The 22,297-nt window shown below is 34.6% G+C and overlaps 2 protein-coding genes across 7 annotated transcripts in view; one reads left to right on the top strand and one right to left on the bottom strand.

Moving 5' to 3' along the window:
• LOC106668989 (diuretic hormone receptor-like) overlaps positions 1-22,297 on the top strand; it is a 288,654-nt gene that overhangs the window by 207,817 nt on the left and 58,540 nt on the right. For all 6 annotated transcript variants that reach the window (XM_014398227.2, XM_014398242.2, XM_014398218.2 and 3 more), the window contains 3 exons: positions 5,332-5,425; positions 5,754-5,844; positions 14,402-14,482. In XM_014398227.2, the coding sequence (XP_014253713.1) occupies positions 5,332-5,425; positions 5,754-5,844; positions 14,402-14,482 (266 nt within the window). The remainder of the gene's footprint in view (positions 1-5,331; positions 5,426-5,753; positions 5,845-14,401; positions 14,483-22,297) is intronic.
• On the bottom strand, positions 9,660-10,949 carry LOC106669019. The gene is made up of 2 exons (XM_014398270.2): positions 10,255-10,949; positions 9,660-10,173 (listed from the first exon to the last, which is right to left on the bottom strand). The coding sequence occupies exons 1-2, from the start codon at positions 10,366-10,368 to the stop codon at positions 9,847-9,849; spliced, it is 441 nt and encodes a 146-aa protein (XP_014253756.1). The 5' UTR covers positions 10,369-10,949; the 3' UTR covers positions 9,660-9,846.

The raw sequence follows: 22,297 nt of genomic DNA, 5'->3' as shown, positions 1-22,297 counted from the left end.
TATATATATGGGTGTGTCTATTTGTTTTTATGTCTACCTTCCTACTCTCTCTTCCTCTCTATACCTAGAGTTGTTTTATTATATGTTTACCTTTCCGTCTAGCTTTTTCTCTTCTCTACCTCTCAATGTTTTCCACTCCCCTCTCTCCATCTCTCACCTCCTTCCTGCCTCCCTGCCACCCTTTCCTCCATCCCCACATGCTATGCAGGTTTGCAAATTGCCGCCGCTACAAAAAGGTCACAGGCACAGGGCTTTCAGTGGTTGACACGAGTACGGAATAGTCAGTAGTTGAACAATTGAGTGGAGTTTAGTTGGCACTGGCCATTTGTTCACGAATCACTTACATTCTAAGGTTTAAAATCATTCACTGGGCAGAGCCCAGTGATGACTTAAAAGTTGGATTATGAACGCGACAGTTGGTTGCGAAAATGAGGAAGAGTGGGTTTTATGGAGTGAGCGAGCTTTGAAGGAGGATCGTGGCTTCGGCTTGGTCACCTCCTTCGTCCTATTTTAAGTAGTTAATAAACGTTGTTTTGAAATGTGAAAACCTGGATTACATTTTTATCACCCATAATGGCGGATTCGGAAAACAATCCAATCCTGACAAACGATCGACTCTACGAGATATCCGTCCGTTTCTCTCTNGGTTGATATAGTATGACTTTTCATTTTCTCACAATTTGTCTGTCTGACAGTCTATTTCTATCTCTCGCTACTAGTTTACGTATATTTATATATATGTCTACCTATCTATCTGTTCACGTTTTAACATTTTAACTCTTTTTGCTTTCACTCCCTCTTGCTTGTGTCTTTTTTCTCAGCCAGCTTTCATTTCTTTCTCTACTCTTATTCTTACTCTTCTCTTTTCCTATATATCTGTTCCTCACTTTACAGTACTTTACAGTCTCCATTCTCTTTTCTACATCTGTCTTTTTCTATATATTTGTACCTCTCTTTTCACTCAATTCTCTTGCTCTCTTTCCTTCTCTTTTCTGCTTCTCTCTTTTATAGATTTATCTCTCTCTTTTCACTATTTTTAACACACACAACTATCTCTCTCACTCACTCACATACACACAGTGATAGTGAGAAAGTGAGAGAGAGAAATGAAAAATTAATTAGAGTATTGTAGTTCTTGTCGTTTGTGAACTGAATTGATTCTGATCTCTCTTTTGACATCGTTATAGTTGCTTCTGTTGGAATTGGATTTCTCACGTAGAGGTCGTGAATCACTTACTCCTGTGTTGGCAGTTCTCAGTTAGACCTTTGTCTCGTCCTTCCTGCCGTCCCAAGTTAAGCTCCCGGACTCCGACAACAATTATTTCAACCACTCCGAAGCTAGCAAGTTACAAACTGAGCATATAGCCAGAATCGTTAATTCCTAACTTGATACCATTTACTCCAGTCGGGCGAAATAGTCGATATTCCCGTTCACTGCTATATGCTATACAGACCATTTGTATTATATTAATTCGGATTATATTATTATCTTACTTTTAAAAGCTTCTTAGTTTTGCCAGTTCTTCTTGACTTATGTTGGAAATTATCCGCCGACTTTACACGGTAGACCGGAACCTCTTTTATCCGCGAACATTTGGCGAGTTACCATCTCTTAGCTGCTTTAAATGATACAGAGGCATAATTATTAAATCAATGACAATTAAAACGAAGATTTTTTTTAAATATCTTAAAAGTATCAGCTAACATGTTTTTAAAAAACTTGTACAATAAAATTAGAAAATTCATTATTTCATGCAGCCAATATCGGATTATATGGACAATAATTTTGAGATTTTTTCTTAATTTAATTAAATTTTTGGTACCAATAAACAGTAACCTATTCGGTCTTACTCATTAGTTATAACTAATTGTATTCTCAATAGGTGTCTTTATTTACAATTATATTTTTTCTGGAATACACTTAAAATTCGTACTTAATGAAATATATTTACATTGATAAATGCAATTTACAATTAAACTAGTCGATTTGAAAGGTTTTTCAAGCATGGCAAAGATTTTTGTCTCCGGAAAACAAATAGCGCCCTGTAAAGATAACAAAGAGAGTTAAATTTTAACTTAAAGTTTTAATTGAAGTTAAGTAAACCATGGGAAAGAAACGTAAAAACAAATATTAAAGATAAATCGAATACAGTTTACCTCACGAATAGCTAGTTTTAAGTTAAAGTTTTAATTGAAGTTAAGTAAACCATGGGAAAGAAACGTAAAAACAAATATTAAAGTCAAATCTAATACAGTTTACCTCACGAATAGCTAATTTTAGACGAGTGTTAAGTGTTCAAATTAAAAGTAATATTTGGGTGAAAAATCTATTCAATGTACACATTTTTAAAAGGAATAAAATTGTTAATTGGAGCTGTTAAGCTTCTTATTTATGCAAAATCAAAATATGTCAAAATAGAGGGCTTGATCATAACCTAGTGATAGTGTAATTTATTTCTTTTGACATTCTTCATTTGTGCTATAAATTCGATTTTTAGAAACCTTAATAACAGACGAGCAATGAAAGTTTTTTTTCTTCTGACTTTCTTGGTTCATTCTTTCATTCTTTATGCCTTAAAACGATTTAGTTCAAACCGTCTTGAGGTATCCGCAATAACGGTTATGGCCAGGAGTTAAGTACAGACGTTGAAAGTTGGGTCTAATGGGCACAACGACGCTACTTTCACCGCCTTAACCCGCTACCTTTACTGTTATTTTTGGAGTAAAAAGTAAAAACTTTGACTACATAAAAATAACATAACTTTTCTTGCTCAAAAACTTTAAAGCCAAATGGCTTAATTATACATTAAAATACCTGGACCATATAAATACATGTTTAATTATTATAAATAGTTTTTAATTAATATTTTAACAATAATTGAGTTTTTAACGTAAAATTGTATTCTTATTTTAAATCTTTTCTCTTCTTATTTTTATATTTCTTTCCCTTCAAATATGTTGCCCCTCCACAGAGATATACTGCATTACCTATTCATAAAAAGTGATGTTGGAGGACCCAGTGATGGTCGCAGGGGTAAATTCAAATTCCTTTCCCCCAATCTCTGGTATAATCTTCTTTGTTTTTCTTCATGTTTAATTCTATGAAACATGTCTGGTGTTTATGTAGTAAGTGGTATACAAACCAAAGCTATATCAAAGCTAGCTGAAGTTTTTTCTCAGTTTTGTATCTTTTAGATAGTACAACTGGTTAATTTGGTTTACGGTTGGATAATGATCTTATTTGTTTAGCAGATCATTTGGATATGGTACGACAGTCTCTGCCGTAATTTCGGTTTTCTACATCACAACAGAAATAACGAATATTACACTTATTTTAAGCAAATATTTTTTGTCTAGTTTTTACTTGAGTTGGTAAACAACAAGCCAACTAAACTTGCTGATTTAAAAATAGAGAAAATCAACTAACTTAGCTTCTTTGTACTTGACCACGCCAACTGCACTGAGAGGCAAAAAATTGGCACTCCAGTTTTTTTAAAAATAAATACTTTCAATATTTTCAATTTTTACTTTTTGTCGTCTACTGAATAATTTTAAAGAAAAAAAATAGTTGAATAAAAAAAATAAACTGAGCAAAATCTTTGTACCAAAAATATTTCTGTGGAAACAACGAAGAAAATATTCAATTTAGTACGGAGTATTTTCTCCCCTAACTTTCATCACCGCTTGCATTCGATGTGGGGTGGATTTTATGAGTCCTTGAATGTAGTGCTGCGGAATATTTGTATAATCCTCCAACAGCGCCCTTTTTAAATCCTGAAAATTCTCTTCTAAAAAAAATAAATAAATTAAATTAAATAAAAATAAAGCCGTCACCAATTAGTGTCATATAACGGACTTATAGGGAAATAGGGGGCAACTTCTTTTGTTATCACATCTTCGATGTATCGCGCAGATGTTAGGAAACTTTCGGTGATCAAGATGCCCACCCAAATCATAACACCACCACCTCCATAGCTTTCCGGAGTGAAAATGTTGCTTGGATATATTCTGTTCTTCTCCAAACTCTCTATTGCGGTCAGAAGACCACAAACAAAACCTCGACTCATCTGAAAACAAGACTTTAGTCCAATTTTGCTCAGACCAATTGCATTTTCTTGCAAAACATAGCCCAGCTGTTCTAAAGGAAGCAATCCAGCTCTTGAAAGTCTTCGTTTTAGAGTGGCTAAACTGACATTAACATTTCTAACTTGTTGAAGTAGTTGCTTGATTTGAACAGCGGTGGAATGTCGATTGCGTAGAACATTCGAAACAATGAAAATATCATCTTTCGGAAACGTCCCACGATGGCTTTCTTGAGAAACTCCAGTATCTGGGTAGATATGGAAGACCCTTGGGACAGTTGTTCTGGGAATATTAAACACCCTGGCCACATAAGCTTGACTTCTTCCATCTTCCAACAATGCTGTGATTCTAGCCGTTTATGTTACACTTAAAATCATCAGTAAACCAAATTTTAAAGTTAAAAATGGTACAATTTAAAAAAACACAAACCACCGGGACGTTAGAAAGACATTTTACCAAAAAACAACAAAGAAGCGATTATCAATTCAAAGATTTATTTACAAAATCCAGTAAACACAAGAGGGATATTTTATCGGTTTCTAATCCCTTATAAAGGACCAAATATTGTTGTAAAATACTCAATGGTGGATTGTCCAATAGTTAATTAAAAATGTTAAGGGTGGCAACTTTTTTTGTCTTTCAGTGTAGTAGAGTGAAAACACTTAGCCACTCCAACTAGTAAAGTAAGGAACTATCGTACTACGCCCAATCAATAGTACAAGCAACTTAGCCACGCCCAACTAGTAGAGCGAAGAAACTTATCTACGCCCAAATAGTAGAGTCAAAGAAATATCATTCTACGCCCAACTAACAGTACAAGCAACTTAGCCTCACGATGACATGATATGAGTCGTGAAGTAACATTTTCTAGTCAGTTAATTAAAACGGGCACTTATACAATACTGTTTTTAAGAAGTGTAATGTGACATAAGTTATTTAGCCCAATGATTTGTGGGACTATTTGAGAACGTTTTTAGATTTCCATCAATTGTTGTTCTCCTGTCGAATAAATGCAGCATAAAGATGATGTTTTAGCATACGTGAACAATATATCGGACCATTTATGATAATCTGCACAATAACATTAACCCCTTCAAACTAGGGAAATTCCTGAGGTTCAATACAACCGTCCGTCTTGTTATAAATAATTTTATTGGTGTCTTGTTTTTATATTATTATTCAATAAGATAAAAATAATGTTAATACTGTTATTTTTGAGTTAACGAAATATTCGAATTTTTGTTCTAGGGACCTGAGATGCTTGCGGAATACGATACACACGAACCTTATGTGCACTTACATTTTAGCCGACTTTTTATGGATCCTTAACTTTGCACTGCAGGTAATTACAACACACGCGAGGTTTAGCGTTTAAATTTATGCTAAAACTCTTAAAAAATGATGTGATTTGCGACATGAGTGGCGTGCCGTTTACACGATTCATTTTCATCCCTTGAGGGCGCATTAATCTTTCACTTGCCGTATTTTCATCCCGGTTAGCTTGCAAAGCTCGGGAAAGTTTGTCGAAATTGATTTTCCTAGAATGGCCTAGGATACACGGCTAGCTAGGAAAAGTTGCCCGTCCATTTTATCCCTTATTGCAATAATCCTTTAAGCCTCACACTGGGATTTGCATAAATTGAAAATTAATCCCGAACTTTACGTTTCAGATCTTGGTGCCTAGCGATTTCATTTGCGTCGTCTTCGTTCTCCTCCTGAAATATTTCATCCTCACCAACTACTTCTGGATGTTCGTTGAAGGTACGAATTACATTTTATTTCAAATTTGTTAGTAAAAAAGTACTTAACGAAGTTTTGTAAGTATTGTTTTACTTCTGGCAAGCAGTGGCATTTTTGTTGTTAAAATTCTACAATTTTCACTATCCCTTGTCGAAGACGTACGTTACTTGAGATTTCACCTGGACAAACGACTTACTTATAATCCGCACATAAGACTAAAATGATACAAACTAAACATAGATACAAAATCACCACAGCTCGACAGCCGATAGAAACTTACGAAAGATTAGTATACACCACGGTTCTCAAATCTATGTGGACTTATGGTACCGAACTCGGGGGGGGGGGGGTCAACCAAGCATTCGAAGCCCCGACACATTCAAAGATTCCATTCATCTTAAGAAAAATTGTTAGCCTTCTTGTTTTGTATTAAACCTCACCGTGCACCCAGACCTTAATGGTCATATTAACCCTCTTTGTTCCAGAATTAGCAAATTCCATTAATCCATTTCCACACATCCCAATGCCTTGGTCGGTCAGCTCAGTTCCTCTACCAGCCCAGATAATCATTTCCGTCGACTGAGACGCCGATGGCCACGTGATGCCCTACGTAGTGACGAAGAAAATTGAAAAAGTAATCATTAATTATTTCTTCTAAAGGAGGCTCACCATTGGGTGATTTCTCCTCACGTGTTTTTCATGTCAATTTTGTTCTTACAGATTTTTATCGAAGTAATTATTTATGTAGAAATCCATAGAAAGAAAAGATTTTATAGACTATTTTTATATTATCACAAATTTCAAATCGCAATTTTCTTCTCCAAAGCAATGGAGCTGGTATTTTATATTACATTATATTTATTGGTTAGAGACATTGGTTAGCCATTATTCCTGAACATATTTACAATTTTGTCTTTGTAATTCTTATCTTTATTCTCTCAGTGAAATTGAGGAGCAAGATGAATTAGGTCAAGAGCAATATTAGTCTTCTTTTCAAATTAACAGAAAAAAAATGCAACAACCTATCTATTGGTTGGTATGTAGTACCGATTCATGACTAAGTTTCCATTACATCTAAAAATGAGAGCTTCCTTTTCTTCCCAAAAATAAATAGTTTAACAACCATTTTAGGAAACCAGTTCAAAATTAACGTCAGCTAGAGCTTCTCTGGGAGGTTTTGAGGTCTTGACAAACTTACTCAGAGTTCCAATGTCCAGGCTCAACGTTCACTTCGGAGCGAAGTCTTAGATGTCTTGGATAAGTTCCTCAGCGTAAATTAGCAGAATGTGCTGGTGGAATAAAATAGATCAAATAAAAAGCAAACGTATAAATAACATCCTTGACCAGAAAAAGTGAAAAAACTAAAAGATGAGCCGTCAGTTTGATAATGGCAATAAAGCGAAACCAAAAACGAATAAAACAAATAATTGGTACTTACGATTTAAACTTATTAAGCAAGACCAGAAAAACTCCCAGGAGAAATCTCAAACGCCGAAACCGAATCCCGATGCTCTCTGATTGAGTATGGAGTATATGTTATGTGCCGATAATATCGTTCCAATCAAATATTTCAATTTGTCTTTTTTGTAAAAATTGTAGCTACAGTATTTATTTTGGTATCCAAAAGGTTTCTAATTAAGAATACAGCTCGATACGTCAGCACATCAAATTACACAGAATAATTTCAACAATTGCAATTTCAAGAATACAGATACTCGGTGACCATAAATTGTCTTGTTCACTGATATTTTCTTACAAAGAAGCAACTTACCCCTCTGAATGGTAATTATCCTAATGAGATGTTAACCTAGTTACAAGTTAATTTAAAGGCGCCGTCGCAACGTCTTAAAAACCAGTGGACAAAAAAACATTTCAAGCTTCTCAAACGTCCTTAAATGCTCTAGGCTTCCGAAAACTAAAAATTAAATTAAATTAACTACATTATTAACAAAAGTAGGAAAAAAAAGGAAAGATATGTATTTTTGTCATGTTAACTGTTTTAGTAAATAAAATCTAACTTTATACATGAGAGAGGGAGAAAGAGAGAGCATGAGAAGGAGAAAAAAGAGAGAGAGAGAAACATTACAACAAGACAGAGTAGGTGGATAAAGAAAGTGTCAGCTATATAAAAAGATTTCCTGTTTTCCGAAGGTGAATATCGCCTGAGAAATCACCCAAATGATTCTGTTCCCGTCGGAAGATATTTATTTATATGGACATCCCGCATAGTCTTTGCACTGCAATTTGAACCGCTGAACGATTTTCACGTCTGTCGACAATCGCATGGAACTTTGATCAGCAAATTATCGTTCGCACTTTGCAATACGACACCGATTTTCAACGTTGGAAGGGGATAAACTTGTGCAACTAGACAATTCCAGTGTGAAGAGCGTAATAGACTTCGAATTAATCACTCCCCTTCAAATCTTGCTGCTGTGTATTAAAATTTTTAAACAGAAAAACATTTGTTCAACCAATCAAAAACAAACTTGCCGTTAAACAATCTGGTAAATGTATTTTAATATAGAAAATTGTATGAACTGAAAATTGTTATCGTAGCAATGATACATTTAATAAAAAAATGTAAAAAACTAAAACAAAATCTAAGCAAAATACGCAATTATCTATACAAAAGAGAGAGAGAGAGAGAGAGAGAGAGAGAGAGAGAGAGAGAGAGAGAGAGAGACAGACAGACAGACAGACAGACAGAGACAGAGAGTAAGCGAGAGAAGAGACAGAGAGAGACAGAGAGAGACAGACAGACAGACAGACAGGCAAACAGACAGAGACAGAGAGTAAGCGAGAGGAGAGAGAGAGAGAATGAGTAAGAGAGGGTGATAAGGAATGAGAGAAAGAAAGGGAAGTTGTGAGACAGGTAGTGGAATGATGGAGAGAGAGAGAGAGAGAGAGAGAGAGAGAGAGAGAGAGAGAGAGTAAGTGAGAGAGTGAGAGAAGAGGAAGAGAGAGACAGATAAAGAATGTTAGATGAGTGTCTTCGTACAAGAGACGGAGAGAGAGCAAGAGAGAGTGAGAGAGAGAGAATGATAAAGAGACAGGAAGTATGAGGCAATATGTATTAAGATGGTTAGAAAGACAGAGAAAAGCAAGGCATATGTAAGAAAGCAAGAAGAATAACAATAAACATAAATAAATCCATAAAAAGTGAACGGCTAAGATTTTGTAGAATCTACTAAAGAGAGAGAGAGAGAGAGAGAGAGAGAGAGAGAGAGAGAGAGAGAGAGAGATCCTCCTAAAGAAAGAAAGAAAGAAAACTTCATTATTTCATGGAAACAGGTTCCCTGAATTATCACAAAACAAGAAATACAAATATATAAAATAGGTTTATGAGCGATGGAGCAATAATTCAAAATGGAATGGAAGAATAATGTAATGCAAAGAATGCAATAATATAATCGAGATATAATAGCAATAATAATTTATATATAACAAATACACACATACATATCCATATACATACTTATAATAATAAACAACAAATTGTAAATATAATAATAGAATATTTATACATATAATACCAGTGTAATACCAAATAAAACATATATAAAAAACTGGAATAAAAACAAAACATTTTTTTTATTTATTTAAAGAAAATTTATTTTTTATTTATTTTTTTAAATTAATTAATTGATTTTTGCTTCATTTGTTTTATACAACTGTCAATTTTTTTCTCAACAGATAGTTTTGTATGAGGTATTGTAGTATTGTAATAATAATAATAATAATAATAATAATAATAATAATACCTTAAAAATTAATAATAATAATAATAATAATAATAATAATAATATAATAAAGTGAACATAAATGTACTCAANTGGTATGTAAGACCGACAATATTGTCCCAGTGAAAACGGCAACCATTTATGTGTAATGAGTCTTTTCTCAGAATGCAGATAGTGTCCGGTTTCATTTGCTTAACGTTCCTTCGTAGCTGTATAAGTTTCCTTATTTTAATGCGAGTGCTATAGCAAAAATCTGCTGATATTCTCCATTTCGTGCCTTTTAGTCTTGGGGCAGATTTAAATATTTCCCATTTATCCGATTTAAAGGTTTCACAGCTGCAATCTCAAAGGATTTAGACAGCTGTAAAACTTCTGCCATAAAAGAGCCAACAATTTCTTCAAGGTTGTCATCGCTTTTGTAAGATATACCGTAAAAAATTGAATTATTTCTTCGGCAAAAATTATCCAAAGCTTCCACCTGTCTATCACGTCTTCTATCTACTTCAGTTAGGCGGGCAACTTCATTCCTCAGCTCCATATTTTCGTTTTTCAATGTTTTGATTTCTTCAAATATTCTATCAATGCTTTTCTTCAATGTATTCAAGTCCTGTTTTGTAGGTAAACAAGAGAACTTTTCATCTATCATTAGGCTAAGTTTACGAACCAAATCATTACTCGGATCACTTACTGACGAGGCAGCCGTTAGAGACATCTTTGGAGCTTTTACACAGGAATGAAAATCCGGGCTTGACGATCCAGGCGAACTTCTTGGGTGTTTTGAGGACTTAGGCGTCATTTGCATTACGTAGTTCGTAGATGTGGTGGAGCAGAAATTGTGTCAAGCTTTAACGGTAGTCTTGGAGATTTGAATGTTGACATATAGCAGTCAGCTGACACCTCCTATATCCAGGTCTTATCCAAGGTCAAGACAGGCTGCTTGTTGTTTGTTTTGTTTTTGGTGGCCAGTGTCACTGCCCTGAGCCTAGGATGTTATCAGACCGACCCTTGTACCGGTTCCACAGTTAGCACGGCAAAGATACAAGTCCAAGAAATTGAATAATTTCACAATTAAAGGACTTACTGTGGGAAATGAAGCTATGTAATCCACTCCAGTTAGAGAGGATTCTCTAAGGGAGACCTCTGCTAATCTTTTGCTCACAGAAATCAATTTTTTCCGCTAGAAAAAGCCAAAGCCAACAGGGAGCACATTAACATGTCCGCACACGATGACACCGTTCCCACCACATTCTTGTAGTATTGTATGAAGTACATATATTGCGTTTTTAAATGTTTGTAGGTGTTTTTAATATCAGTGAGAACGGAGTTTCACAATTTGCAGGAATAGAGATGGTTAGATGCAGGGAGGGAGAGAGAGAGAGAGAGAGAGAGAGAGAGAGAGAGAAAGAGAGAGAGAGTGAGTGAGTAAGAGAGGGTGATAAGGAATAACGGGAAGAAAGGGAAGTTGTGAGACAGATAGTTGGATCGTGTAGAGAGAGAGAGAGAGAGAGAGAGAGAGAGAGAGAGAGAGAGAGAGAGAGAGAGANGAGTGAGTGAGAGAGAGAGAGAGTGAGGGAGAGAGAGAAAGAGTAAGAGAAGGGAGGGAGGAAGAGAGTGATAAAGAATGATGGATGAGTATCTCTTACAAGTTTTAAGTGTGATGTACGAAATAGTTGGATGGTGTAGAGAAAGAGTGAATGGTAGAACGGGGGAGAGGGTGAATGGGTCAGTTTTCTAATGAAAGCAAGAACAACAATATACACACAAATAAATAGATTAGAGTTAAATAGCTATAGAGTAAAGATATAAAGAAAGATATAAAAAGTTTAAAAGACATATAAAGATAAGTAGAGCTAGTTTTACCACAACGTATTTGAATTTGTTTAGATTTATTTATATTCGTTTCATTTATTGTGACTGTATTTGTGGAGGACTAATTATTACAAAAAGATTTTTTTAACATGTGAAATCCAAAAGAGATCGTTTCAAAATATAATTGTCCCAGTCTCCCCAATAACCAACGTTGGAAGGGAAAAAAATCTAGGCTAAAATACAAGGAAATAAAATTTTTGTTTGTTTAATACCGAAAACAGGTTACACCACAAACTTCCTATAAATCTAATAATTCCTTCCACTCAGAAAAAAGTCCCTGCTCCCTGCTCGAACCAAAAGACTTGTTCTGAAATCCCCTGTCGCACTCCTGACACCCTGATATAAATCCCTTCTAGTGGTATAAAAGTAGATTTTCGTAACGGTGGGCAGCCACCTGGTCCGAACCCGAAAATCTCCCAATAACGCGCACACAGGCTTGTGTATTTTCTTACTTTGCCTACCCAATAGTAATTAACAGGAGGGAACCCATTAGAAATCTGTCTCTTTTTCTTATCGGCTGAATAAAATGGATCTAGATTTTAGGTCGTCTAAGAACGTAATAAGTTTGGGGTAAAATGAACCAGAGCATTTTAAACCCATATTATCCGCGTTAAGTGGAAAAAGAATCATCTTACAAGGCCTTAGAGTTTGTTTACGCGGCTAATATCAACAAAGTTTAGAAATATGTACTACGAATATTACCCATTTCTACTTGATCCAAAGTTTTCAAGAACTTTTGTGCGCATGTCCATAATAAATAAATCAAATAAATTTGCAAATTGTTAAACAGGTTAAAAACTAATGTTAGTTGTTTTATATATTATTTTATTTTATAATTTTTAGAATATTAACGTTAATAAATTTATTAGTTTAAAGGAGTCCGCTAACTTTTTTTAAAATTTCATTACTTTCTTTTACCTTCGGCCGCAATTTTATTTCATTAACCTAAAAGTTTTGTTTGAGTAATTTTAAAAGTGGGTTTTCTAGAGAAGAAAATAATGTAGGTGAAATACCACGTCCTAGGTCGAGTGAAATAATTTTGCCCCCACGACTAATAAAATTTGTGTTGTCACGTGGAATGACTCCATTTCTATTCAATATGCAATCATTTTTTTCGTATCTTCGTTTAGCTTGTCAAAAAAAGAGTATTTGATGGAATAGATATTTTTTATAATTCTTAGAATTCCCCAGACGATTGCAAAGGAATCTTTCCTTTTTCAATTCCAAGGGGAAAACATTTTTTATGGTTATCCACTCTGTGCGAGGATCATGGGTTACGAATACTGTATACTGTTACAGTCATCTGCGGAAAACTTCATTATGTCAGTGTAGAAACATTTAAGATTGTTTTACCTGATGATGACGTTAATATAGGTCGAGGCCTGATTAACAATTTAATTGGCTTTCTCATCAAGATCATCCAGAGTATTCTTAGTAGGAAAAGTGGTAGATACATCTACCACTTAACACAGTTTCTTGATTTACTCGTTATGTTTAAAAATTGGCACTTAAGGTCCGGAAAATTGAGGCATTTTTACATTCACTTGAATTGACCACCTCATTCTAAACTCCTGTAAGTCCGATAGGTACTTTCGAATACAAAGTAGAAGTGGGTGTTCCGCAAGGCACCATCATTCGTTCCATTCTCTTTCCAGTATACAGTGCGGACGTGCACATATGGGGACAATACCGCTACCCTTAAAGCCAACTCAGACCCAGTAGTGGACTTCAAAAACTCCATACTTATCCAGTATGAGTATGGAAGAATGCTTCAAGGAAAACTTTCACCCTTCGCTCAATATCATCTCGTATTATTTACTATAACACTTTTCCTCTCCAGCTCCCAAGGTCGTCTGCTATTTGGGATTTTACATCAACAAAGACTTACTTGGAACTCTCACTCTCTACTCAAAATAATAGATTTGGTCTATTCAAATACTATCAGACAACAGATAGAAACTCTTACTAAATAACACAAATCTTTTTTTTTTTACAACCAGTCTGGACGTATGGAATTGAACTGTGGCTTCAAGCGTTCCCATCTCCATAAATCTAGCCACTCCAGCCAAAATTCCTTCAAACCTTACTAACCTTGCAGACTTCTAAATCCAAATTGTCCTCAAAACGGCAAAAAGTCGATACAGACACTTTCATAAAACACTGGATCCTCATCGCAACCCCCTAGATTAACACTTTTCATCCAGAATCCTTCCCGCCCAGACATCAAGACGCCTAAAGGAATAGGAGAGTAATAATTCGGTTACTTCTGCACTCTTCTAGACTAAGATTAAATAAAAGCAACCAAGTTGTTCGTAACTTTACAATTTTAGCACAGTTGTACCATCATAAAAGAAAAAAATATATAAACACTATTTGTGACTATCAACAATTTTATCAACCATATTTAAATCAACAAAAGGTTTGATAAGAAGAAAGTTTGCAAATACGAATTTTGAACTTTTTAGTTGATAAATACATTGACTGGAGAGGATATGGAGTTTTAAACTCAAAGTACAAAATTTGGATAACATGAAATAAAACGAGTCTGCGATTGACGCAGGTGCAATTAGAAAGACATGAAAGATGTTGAACATCGCCCCACCCTTCTTATAACACAATTCTCCGTCGATGATCCAAAACTAAACTAATATACCAACTTAAAAAAAAAGTGGTTAGCAATGCCACATCAGATTTTGTATGAACATTTACTTTTTTCTCAGTGGTACTGATAAATTAAAAATTAACATTAAACAACATGCGAGATGTTATTTATCCGAATAACTGTGTTATTATATTATTAATTACAATCACAAGCACGGTAAAAATTACTTTTATTTAAAAGTCTTAACAAAACTTCCGTTTAATTTGTGGCAAGGATAGATTGATGCTCAAATTTCTACATTAATTCAAGTTAAAAAAAAAACGACGAAATTCTAGATTATATATATATATATTTATTTTTTCAGGCTTGTATCTGTACATGCTGGTTGTGGCGACGTTTACAAGGGAAAACATAAAACTTCGTGTCTATCTTGGAATTGGCTGGGGTAAGTGTTTTTTCATTGGAATAATTTCGACTGTAAAGTGTTTGTTGTACTAGTGATAAAAGTGTAAGGATCTATTTTTCAAAAAATGATTGACTCGTTCATAGCCGATAAAAGGACAGATTACTTCCACAAAATTACCTTGAGGTTCTATCAAGGGTGGGTGAACGAATCACGGAATTTATGAGCCTCTCTTTTTTTTATGACGGACCAGCTTTTAAATTGATTGTGAGCAAAATCTAACCAAGAAATAACACATAGTTTGTTTGAATATATTTTCCAACGCGTGCAGGTTTTTTCGTTCTAAACAATGCATTTATTATTCGAGATGATGCCCCAAAAGTCGAGATGATTTGTATACAAATAATTGGAAAGTATAACTTCAAGTAATTTTGATAGTACCGTTGCAGAATATGATTTGCGTGTGTAGTTTTTGAAGCTTGCTCCTGAGATTTAATAAATTAAAAAAATTACCATGTCAGATATTAAATATATCGATTTTATTGTTTACTTCAAATTCTGGCAGCACATCACAGGCACAATCAAGCAACTATGCATCAATTATGACGTAAAGAAATCATTAGACGTTTATATTTAAGCAAAATAAGAAATAGCTCAGAATTTAGTCATTTTAAACCTTGGTCATGCCTATAAATATATATATATATATAGGCATGACCAAGGTTTAAAATGACTAAATTCTGAGCTNTTAAGACATAATTTTGAAAAAAAATTCTAAATATAAAATATATCAAAATTAATAATTACTGTAAATTCTGATAACAAAGCGCACTCAAACAAGCAAGAAATGAATTTAAAAATATTTTTAGAGTTTTTTCAATTATAATAGAGTCAGACAAATCACGCCCAAATTGAATACAACAATAAAAAAAATAACATAAAGTAGAATCTTGAATTAGGTTTTTGTGATAAAAAATAATATAATATGATTAATGAAATAAATCTAATGTTCAACATAATTTTCGACAATAAACCATACACAAGCAAGAATAAATAAAAATAATCTGAATTCGTTTGAGTGAAAATAAGAGGTAGTTATAGTATAAGGTATTTAAAGTAAAGTACATTTTGTGGTCGTAACTACCTAAATGGACGGTTCAGAGGAAAAACCATGAGGGACTAAAGGTTTAAGTTGAATAGGCAACAAAAAACAAAGTTTCCAGTTTCCTAACATTTAGCTAACAATTTATCTGATGGAATCGCGTTGTTTTACCCGTTTCTAAATAGATATCTTCAAACTGCACCCATCCAGCTATCACATGGCTCAAAATCAGAAAGAATAGACCCCCATCGTTTTGCTCCTGGGCACTCCAAATAATTACAGATTTGTTTTAAGTAAAAATAAAAAAAAAAGCATTTGTAATTTTCCAAACATCAAATATTTGAAAGAGGCCACGCCCAACTAGTGGAGTGAAAGAACTTAGCCACGCCCATGACAAATTGAAGTACCTAGAATAAAGACCCAGTCAGTTTTATGCTATTAGTTAATTTGAAAGCCTTAAATGTTCAATTGTTGTTTCCATCAAATAATTTGACGTGATTAAATTTATTATATCCTGATTAATCTTTTTTCATACTTGGCATGTTTGACAATGTTGAATAAATAAAAAAGAGAACATTTCCAAAAATTTCGTGAGATTTGTTCTCTATCTCTATTTATTTATTTAAACAAAGGTAGAAAATGACCCAAAATAAGCAACATACAAAGAAAATAAGGAGTATAACGAAGGAATAATGCAAAACATAATTTTAACGGATTACTAGTATGCCAAACATCAAATGCTTAAATAAAATCCATAAAACATGGACCTCAACAAACAATTTTTAGTTTGTTTGTTATTTACAATTCATTACAACTACTTTTAATTAGGTAACAAACAACAATTTTATATTAATATGTACCAAAACAAGACAGGAGTGGAGCAACTACTTAAAAGAGACCCCAGTTTTTTCTATTTAATGAAAACTAATGTCACAACTTTTTTTTTCAACAATGGATACCAGGAACTGGAGGACTTCCCTCTGAGCAATGCAGGTGTACAGCTTATTGTACTTTATCTCTGGCTCTATCTTTGGGAGAATGTGCATTTGAACCCCCGGTATGCCGGTGTTCGCCCATCGAAGAAACTATTTTTGAAGGGGGTTGGGACCAAATTCAGAGTCGCTGAGATCTGATCCTGTTCCTCTCATTAATGAGTGCAGTGTCAATTTCTTTCAATGACGGCCACCGTTTTCTTTGATCCACTCGGACACAACTCTGAAAATAGCAAAAAAGAGGGAAGGTTCGAACGGTTGTAGGTTGAGATGGAGAGTTGGTGTCCGAGGGGATCGAAGTCACGATGGCTCAAGTGGTAGAGTAGCGGCGTATTTAGCCGAAGGTCGTGGGTTCGAATCCCGCTCGTGACGCTGACTTTTTTATCTCAACCAATACCTTACAAAATAATAATTAATTGAATTAATAATAATGATAAAATTAAGTTCAGAAATTGCAACTTCTATCTCTACGTAATATCAGAACAGGATAAAAAGAAAATGCGTTTATTTCAACGAAAATGAAACCATTTGTTAACAAAGTATAAAAGAAAAAAGATACAATCCGTCTGCCATTCTATTCAATGATTATTTGGAGGTTGTGCGATGCGGTCTGGTGTGACGTAGGTTTTAGAAAAACATTTTCTTTATCGTACCAACGTTTCAATCTTTATTGAGATCATCTTCAGCGCCTGGGATTTATAGACATGGTTTAATTTTTACAAATATATGTAGGATGAGAAAAAACAAAATTTAAACAATTTTAAATGCCCGTAGGAATTGTTTAACTTTAAAATTAAGTGTGTACGCAAATAGTAATTTTTTCTTGAAGTGCCTTTCCTATAAAACATTGGGAATGTATATTGGTATCCAGGTCAAAAATATTGTTTTTACTAACGAATCATCAGTTTTTTAAAACTAGAATTTATATATAATTCTGCTAATATTAGGTTGGGTGAAACATTGGAACATGTATATTTCTATCAAACCTGCATCGTATCACGTACCTAAATCACGCGTTAATTCGCATGCAGTGGAACAACCATGAATTATTAATTTCCAAGGGATTACCTTTCTCTTTTTCTTCCTCTTTTATACATTCATTTGGATAAAGTACACTTATGGGATTTCCACACTTAACTTACCATTTATTTCTAACAACCCTGGGAATAAGCGGATTCATAAAGAAAGGCGTAACGGTTTAATTAAAGTATGGCAAATGGGTTGATGTGCCCCTCAAAGCATTACAAAACGCCCTGTGCGAGTTTACATCAAAAACACAATTTATTTGGACATTTAGTTGACAGGAAATACCAACGATGGCTAAATAAATTGGGTATGTACGCAATAAACAGGCTTGTTAGTCGATAAAGATCCACCTCTCGTCCGAATTGAATGGTACTGCCATCATCAATTTTTTCATTGTCACCTACGACTTTTCAAAAACCCTTAAATATTGGTGTTATTGCGCAATTGAAATGAAACTTATGTTAAATTTTTTTCAAACAAAACTGTTTAAATTTACAGTAAAGGTTATATAAGTATTGATGTTTTTGTTATTTAGAAAATTAAGGTGATGGTTTAGGAATAAAAAGAAATTTAAGAAGGAAGCCACTTACCTAGCATTTGACAGAACCAAAAGTGTCCTTGCGTTTTTTTTTTTTTTTTTTTTTTTTTTGGCTATGTATATGATTAGCTTATCACACCGGGAACAAATTGCAAAACCCGGACGCAGGCAGAAGGCAGAAAAACGGGCGAGTGGTCGGGCCAGCTTCCAGGGATGTTATTGTTTTTATACCATTAATCAACCTTTATATGTACATAGGAAGATTAGATGCTTACGTCACGCAATACCAAAAGGAAAGTGCGTTAGCTGAACAGCTCGCTGCAAATTCAGTACTAGGGCGGCCGAGGCAGCTCGTAAAACTTTGACTTCGGTGATGAATCAATAAATGAGCGCAGTACTCAAAAGTGGTTCACAAAGTTTGAATAAGTACGTCACCAAACTCAAACCACCATTTTTTGTTGGCGAATATTCGGTTTTCGCTTCAATAGGACAGGGTCATCTGGTGACAGCTTTGTAAGACCTCCTGGTGTTACAGTACAGTTTCTGTTTTATGCAGCATGATACAATCCGGTCAAACAACGTCCCTACTTCGTGACGTTAAATCAATGAAAGTTAAATGTTTAAAGCCTGAAGCTTGTTACCGTCGGTCAATTTAGGAGGAACCCATTTGCTCAGCTTCCACTTCTTCCCAATTCAACGTAAGCTAGAGCAAATTATTTCATCTTTTACATTAAACACTTTGGCAAACTCGTGACGCCTTTGACACGAATCAAGTTGGATAACTTCGTTTAATCCGTCGTCATTCGAGATACAAGATTCACCAGCCTGTGGTTCATCTTCAATCTCCTCATTCCCAGAAACAAACTTTTTTATCCCCTTTTTGACGCTCACTTAAGTTTCATGACTCAATGCAGTGCAAATTTTCCGGGCTGCCTCGGCCGCTAAGTACCGAGCTAAAATTCATTTAATAAGTTTGTACGTACATGGGCTTTGAAGTCGTTCAAAAGAAAATATTTTCTTATTAACTAAATTCATTAGATTTCGTGGTCCGATTGACCAAATGACATCTTTCAATTAATAAATCTTTATGTAAGGTATTGGTTGAGATAAAAAAGTCAGCGTCACGAGCGGGATTCGAACCCACGACCTTCGGCTAAATACGCCGATACTCTACCACTTGAGCTATCGTGACTTCGGGGTTGAGATGGGAAGTCAGTGTCTGAGTGGATCGAAGTCCCACCTGAACCCCGAAGTCACGATAGCTCAAGTGGTAGAGTATCGGCGTATTTAGCCGAAGGTCGTGGGTTCGAATCCCGCTCGTGACGCTGACTTTTTTATCTCAATCAATACCTTACATAAAGATTAATTAATTTCTTATTAATAATGAACTGCTCAAGACGCTGTGTGAACAGACGCTTTATCCCCTTAATAATGTGTGTCTGTACGTAATGACGTGATGTAAACCCCAAATCATACTATGGTTACAGAAATGTTGATTAAAGGGATTAAAACAATAGCAAATGAAAAAAAAAACTTTTCTGGTACCATTGTATAATATAAGGATTTTGCATTCAATGCCAAAAACTTGGCCGCGACGTCTCACACAAACTGTTTACTGCTAATAAATTCAAGTCATTATATGATTATCATGAACTTGCCCGACTCTTTGTACAAAACATACTGCATCTTGTTACTGGCTAGGGCAAACTTGACACAACGCCAGGACAAGTACCATTAAAGATGAACTAACACGATTCTTCAGACAAGTTACGACATCATTAAACTCGATATCAGTATGGCTCAAGCTTACTGGAGCGCAGAGGCGTATCGAGCATGTTGTTATATCATCAAAACGTGTACACAGACTTTGATAGTTATATTTTATCACTAATTAATTTTATTTTAAAACGGCTAAATGTATAATTTGACCCTCTCTCATTATCGGAGTCTGATTATCTAATGACAAGATTATAAATAATATATTATGTTCGTTTCTGTTCTACAAAAAAAAAAAATAATAATTTTGGATATTGGTATTTTTTTACGCTTTAACCTAACGTTCATCATAAAAATTAAAGTGTTATTACTCATTAAACAGTTTATTATTACCTTTGAAGTAAGTATAAGGAGAAAAAAAAACAATTTATTATTATATAAACGGAACACCCACCTAGAGTTGAAAAATATTAGCCGCGTCTAACAAGTAGAGCCATGCGACTAAGTCACACCGATAGAGTAGAGTCGAAAAAATAAGCTATATTAAACTAGTAGAGACAAGTGACCTAGCGTCGCTCATCTCGTAGAGTACAAAAATTAGGCACGCCCAACTAGTAGTCATGCAACTACCAGCATTTTATACTACTCCACTATCGTATAGTGGTATACTATACCACTACCTCACCATCTATGACATTCAAAGCATAACTAGTAGAATCTAGCAACTAAGCTAGATCATCTATCACCGTCGAATAGACAAGTAGAATCACGTAAATAATCCACACCCAATTTAGTAGAGTCCAAAAAATAAGCTGCACATCTAGTAGAATGAAGTGACTAAGACACACCCATGTATTTGAGTGGAAAAAATTAAACTACGCTAAACTAGTAGAGACAAGTGACGTAGCCACACTAATCTAGTAGAGTACAAAAATTAGCTTCGCCCAACTATTAAAGTCAAACGTCTAAGACTTACCATCTACTACAGTCGAAAAATAAGCCACCCAACTAGTAGAATTAAGCAAACTAAGTCATACCCATTTATTAGAGCCGAAAAATAAGCGGTCCAACACGTAGAGACAAGTGACATAGCCACTCTTAACAAGTAGGGCCAATCAACTTTGCCGATTTACTCCTACAGTAAAATTACCCGACATAGGCTGTAAGCAAGGGCTAATAACTGACCCTTGTGCGACTGTGACCCGTGGCGTGGACTTATAATCGTTGCCATGGTTATGCATTCTTTCTTGAAGATGAAAGCACATTGTTTTACTATTTCAACTACCGATATTCATTCTGTTGAAAATATAAAGCTAAAGTTACTTACAGAACAAGATATATCTCCTATTTATAAATGTATATATATTTTCTATGTATACAAGTATTTTGTTGTTACTATCACGGCCTCTGCGGATGATAAAAACATAAAAAAATGAAATAATTGAGACAAATCGTGATGGTGGTGCAACTAACCAAGAGTAAAACAAGACAAAATTTATATATATTGGAAAAGGCCTGTCGGATCAGGATAAGGATTATTTTATCTTAAATAATACAACTTAATTCTTTAAAAGGGTAGCCCACATAGTTACATAGACAAATAGAGAGAGAATCGTGCTCATAAAATCCAGTATAGTTGTTCATTATGTTGTACAGTCAAACTGTAATAATCGTGAAGTTTAGAAATTTTTAGCGAATAAGTTTAGCCCATTGTTAATGTTTAATCAGAAGTGTATTCATTTTGTGTTATTCAAAGGAAACATGTATGGCAAATAAGACGGCAATCATTGTAGCTATTCCATCAGCTTAATAAATTTTGTATATTCGGACGCATGATCCGTCGCCAAGGGGAATGGCGATGAGCTTATCGCGTGGAGACATTTTAATTAAAGGTGTGATGGCATCAACACCTATCCGACGAGTGGACACGCGATATTTGTTTACTCCCAGTTTATATTGACTTAGCCTCGTATTTCGTACCAGAGGAGCAGGGCGACTAATGGTTTCTAGCCGAGACCGCGTCCAACGAAGTCCGACCCTTGTCATCCCTTGAGACGGAATTGTTATACTTCGCCACCTCTATTGTTTTCTCTTTCTCTTATGATACTAGCCTTACAAATTAGGAAACAAAGATGAATATTTATCCTTAAAAAGGGATAGGAGTGTCCAAATATCGGACAAACCCTTTTAAGGAATTAGCACATTCAATTATATTAAGAAAATTATAATTGTAAAAGAAATAATAAAATAACATTTTAACAAAGCAATGAGTTCCTTATTAGTTCTTGAACACATAAATTCATCAGAAGTTGAACACATTATAAAGTTTTGTGACCAAACCATAACAAAAACCAATAAAAAATACATATTTATGATATGTAGGCAAAGTAACATACAACCCAATCCAAATCATTCATACAGATACAAAAGACAAAACCAGCAGTTAAAGATCAATGAAACAAATGAAATATATATATATTTCG

Source organism: Cimex lectularius, unplaced genomic scaffold (assembly GCF_000648675.2).
Source record: "Cimex lectularius strain Harlan isolate CLEC.00 unplaced genomic scaffold, Clec_2.1 scaffold85, whole genome shotgun sequence".
NCBI classification, from domain to species: domain Eukaryota; kingdom Metazoa; phylum Arthropoda; class Insecta; order Hemiptera; family Cimicidae; genus Cimex; species Cimex lectularius.
This window is presented reverse-complemented; position numbering and strand designations above follow the sequence as displayed.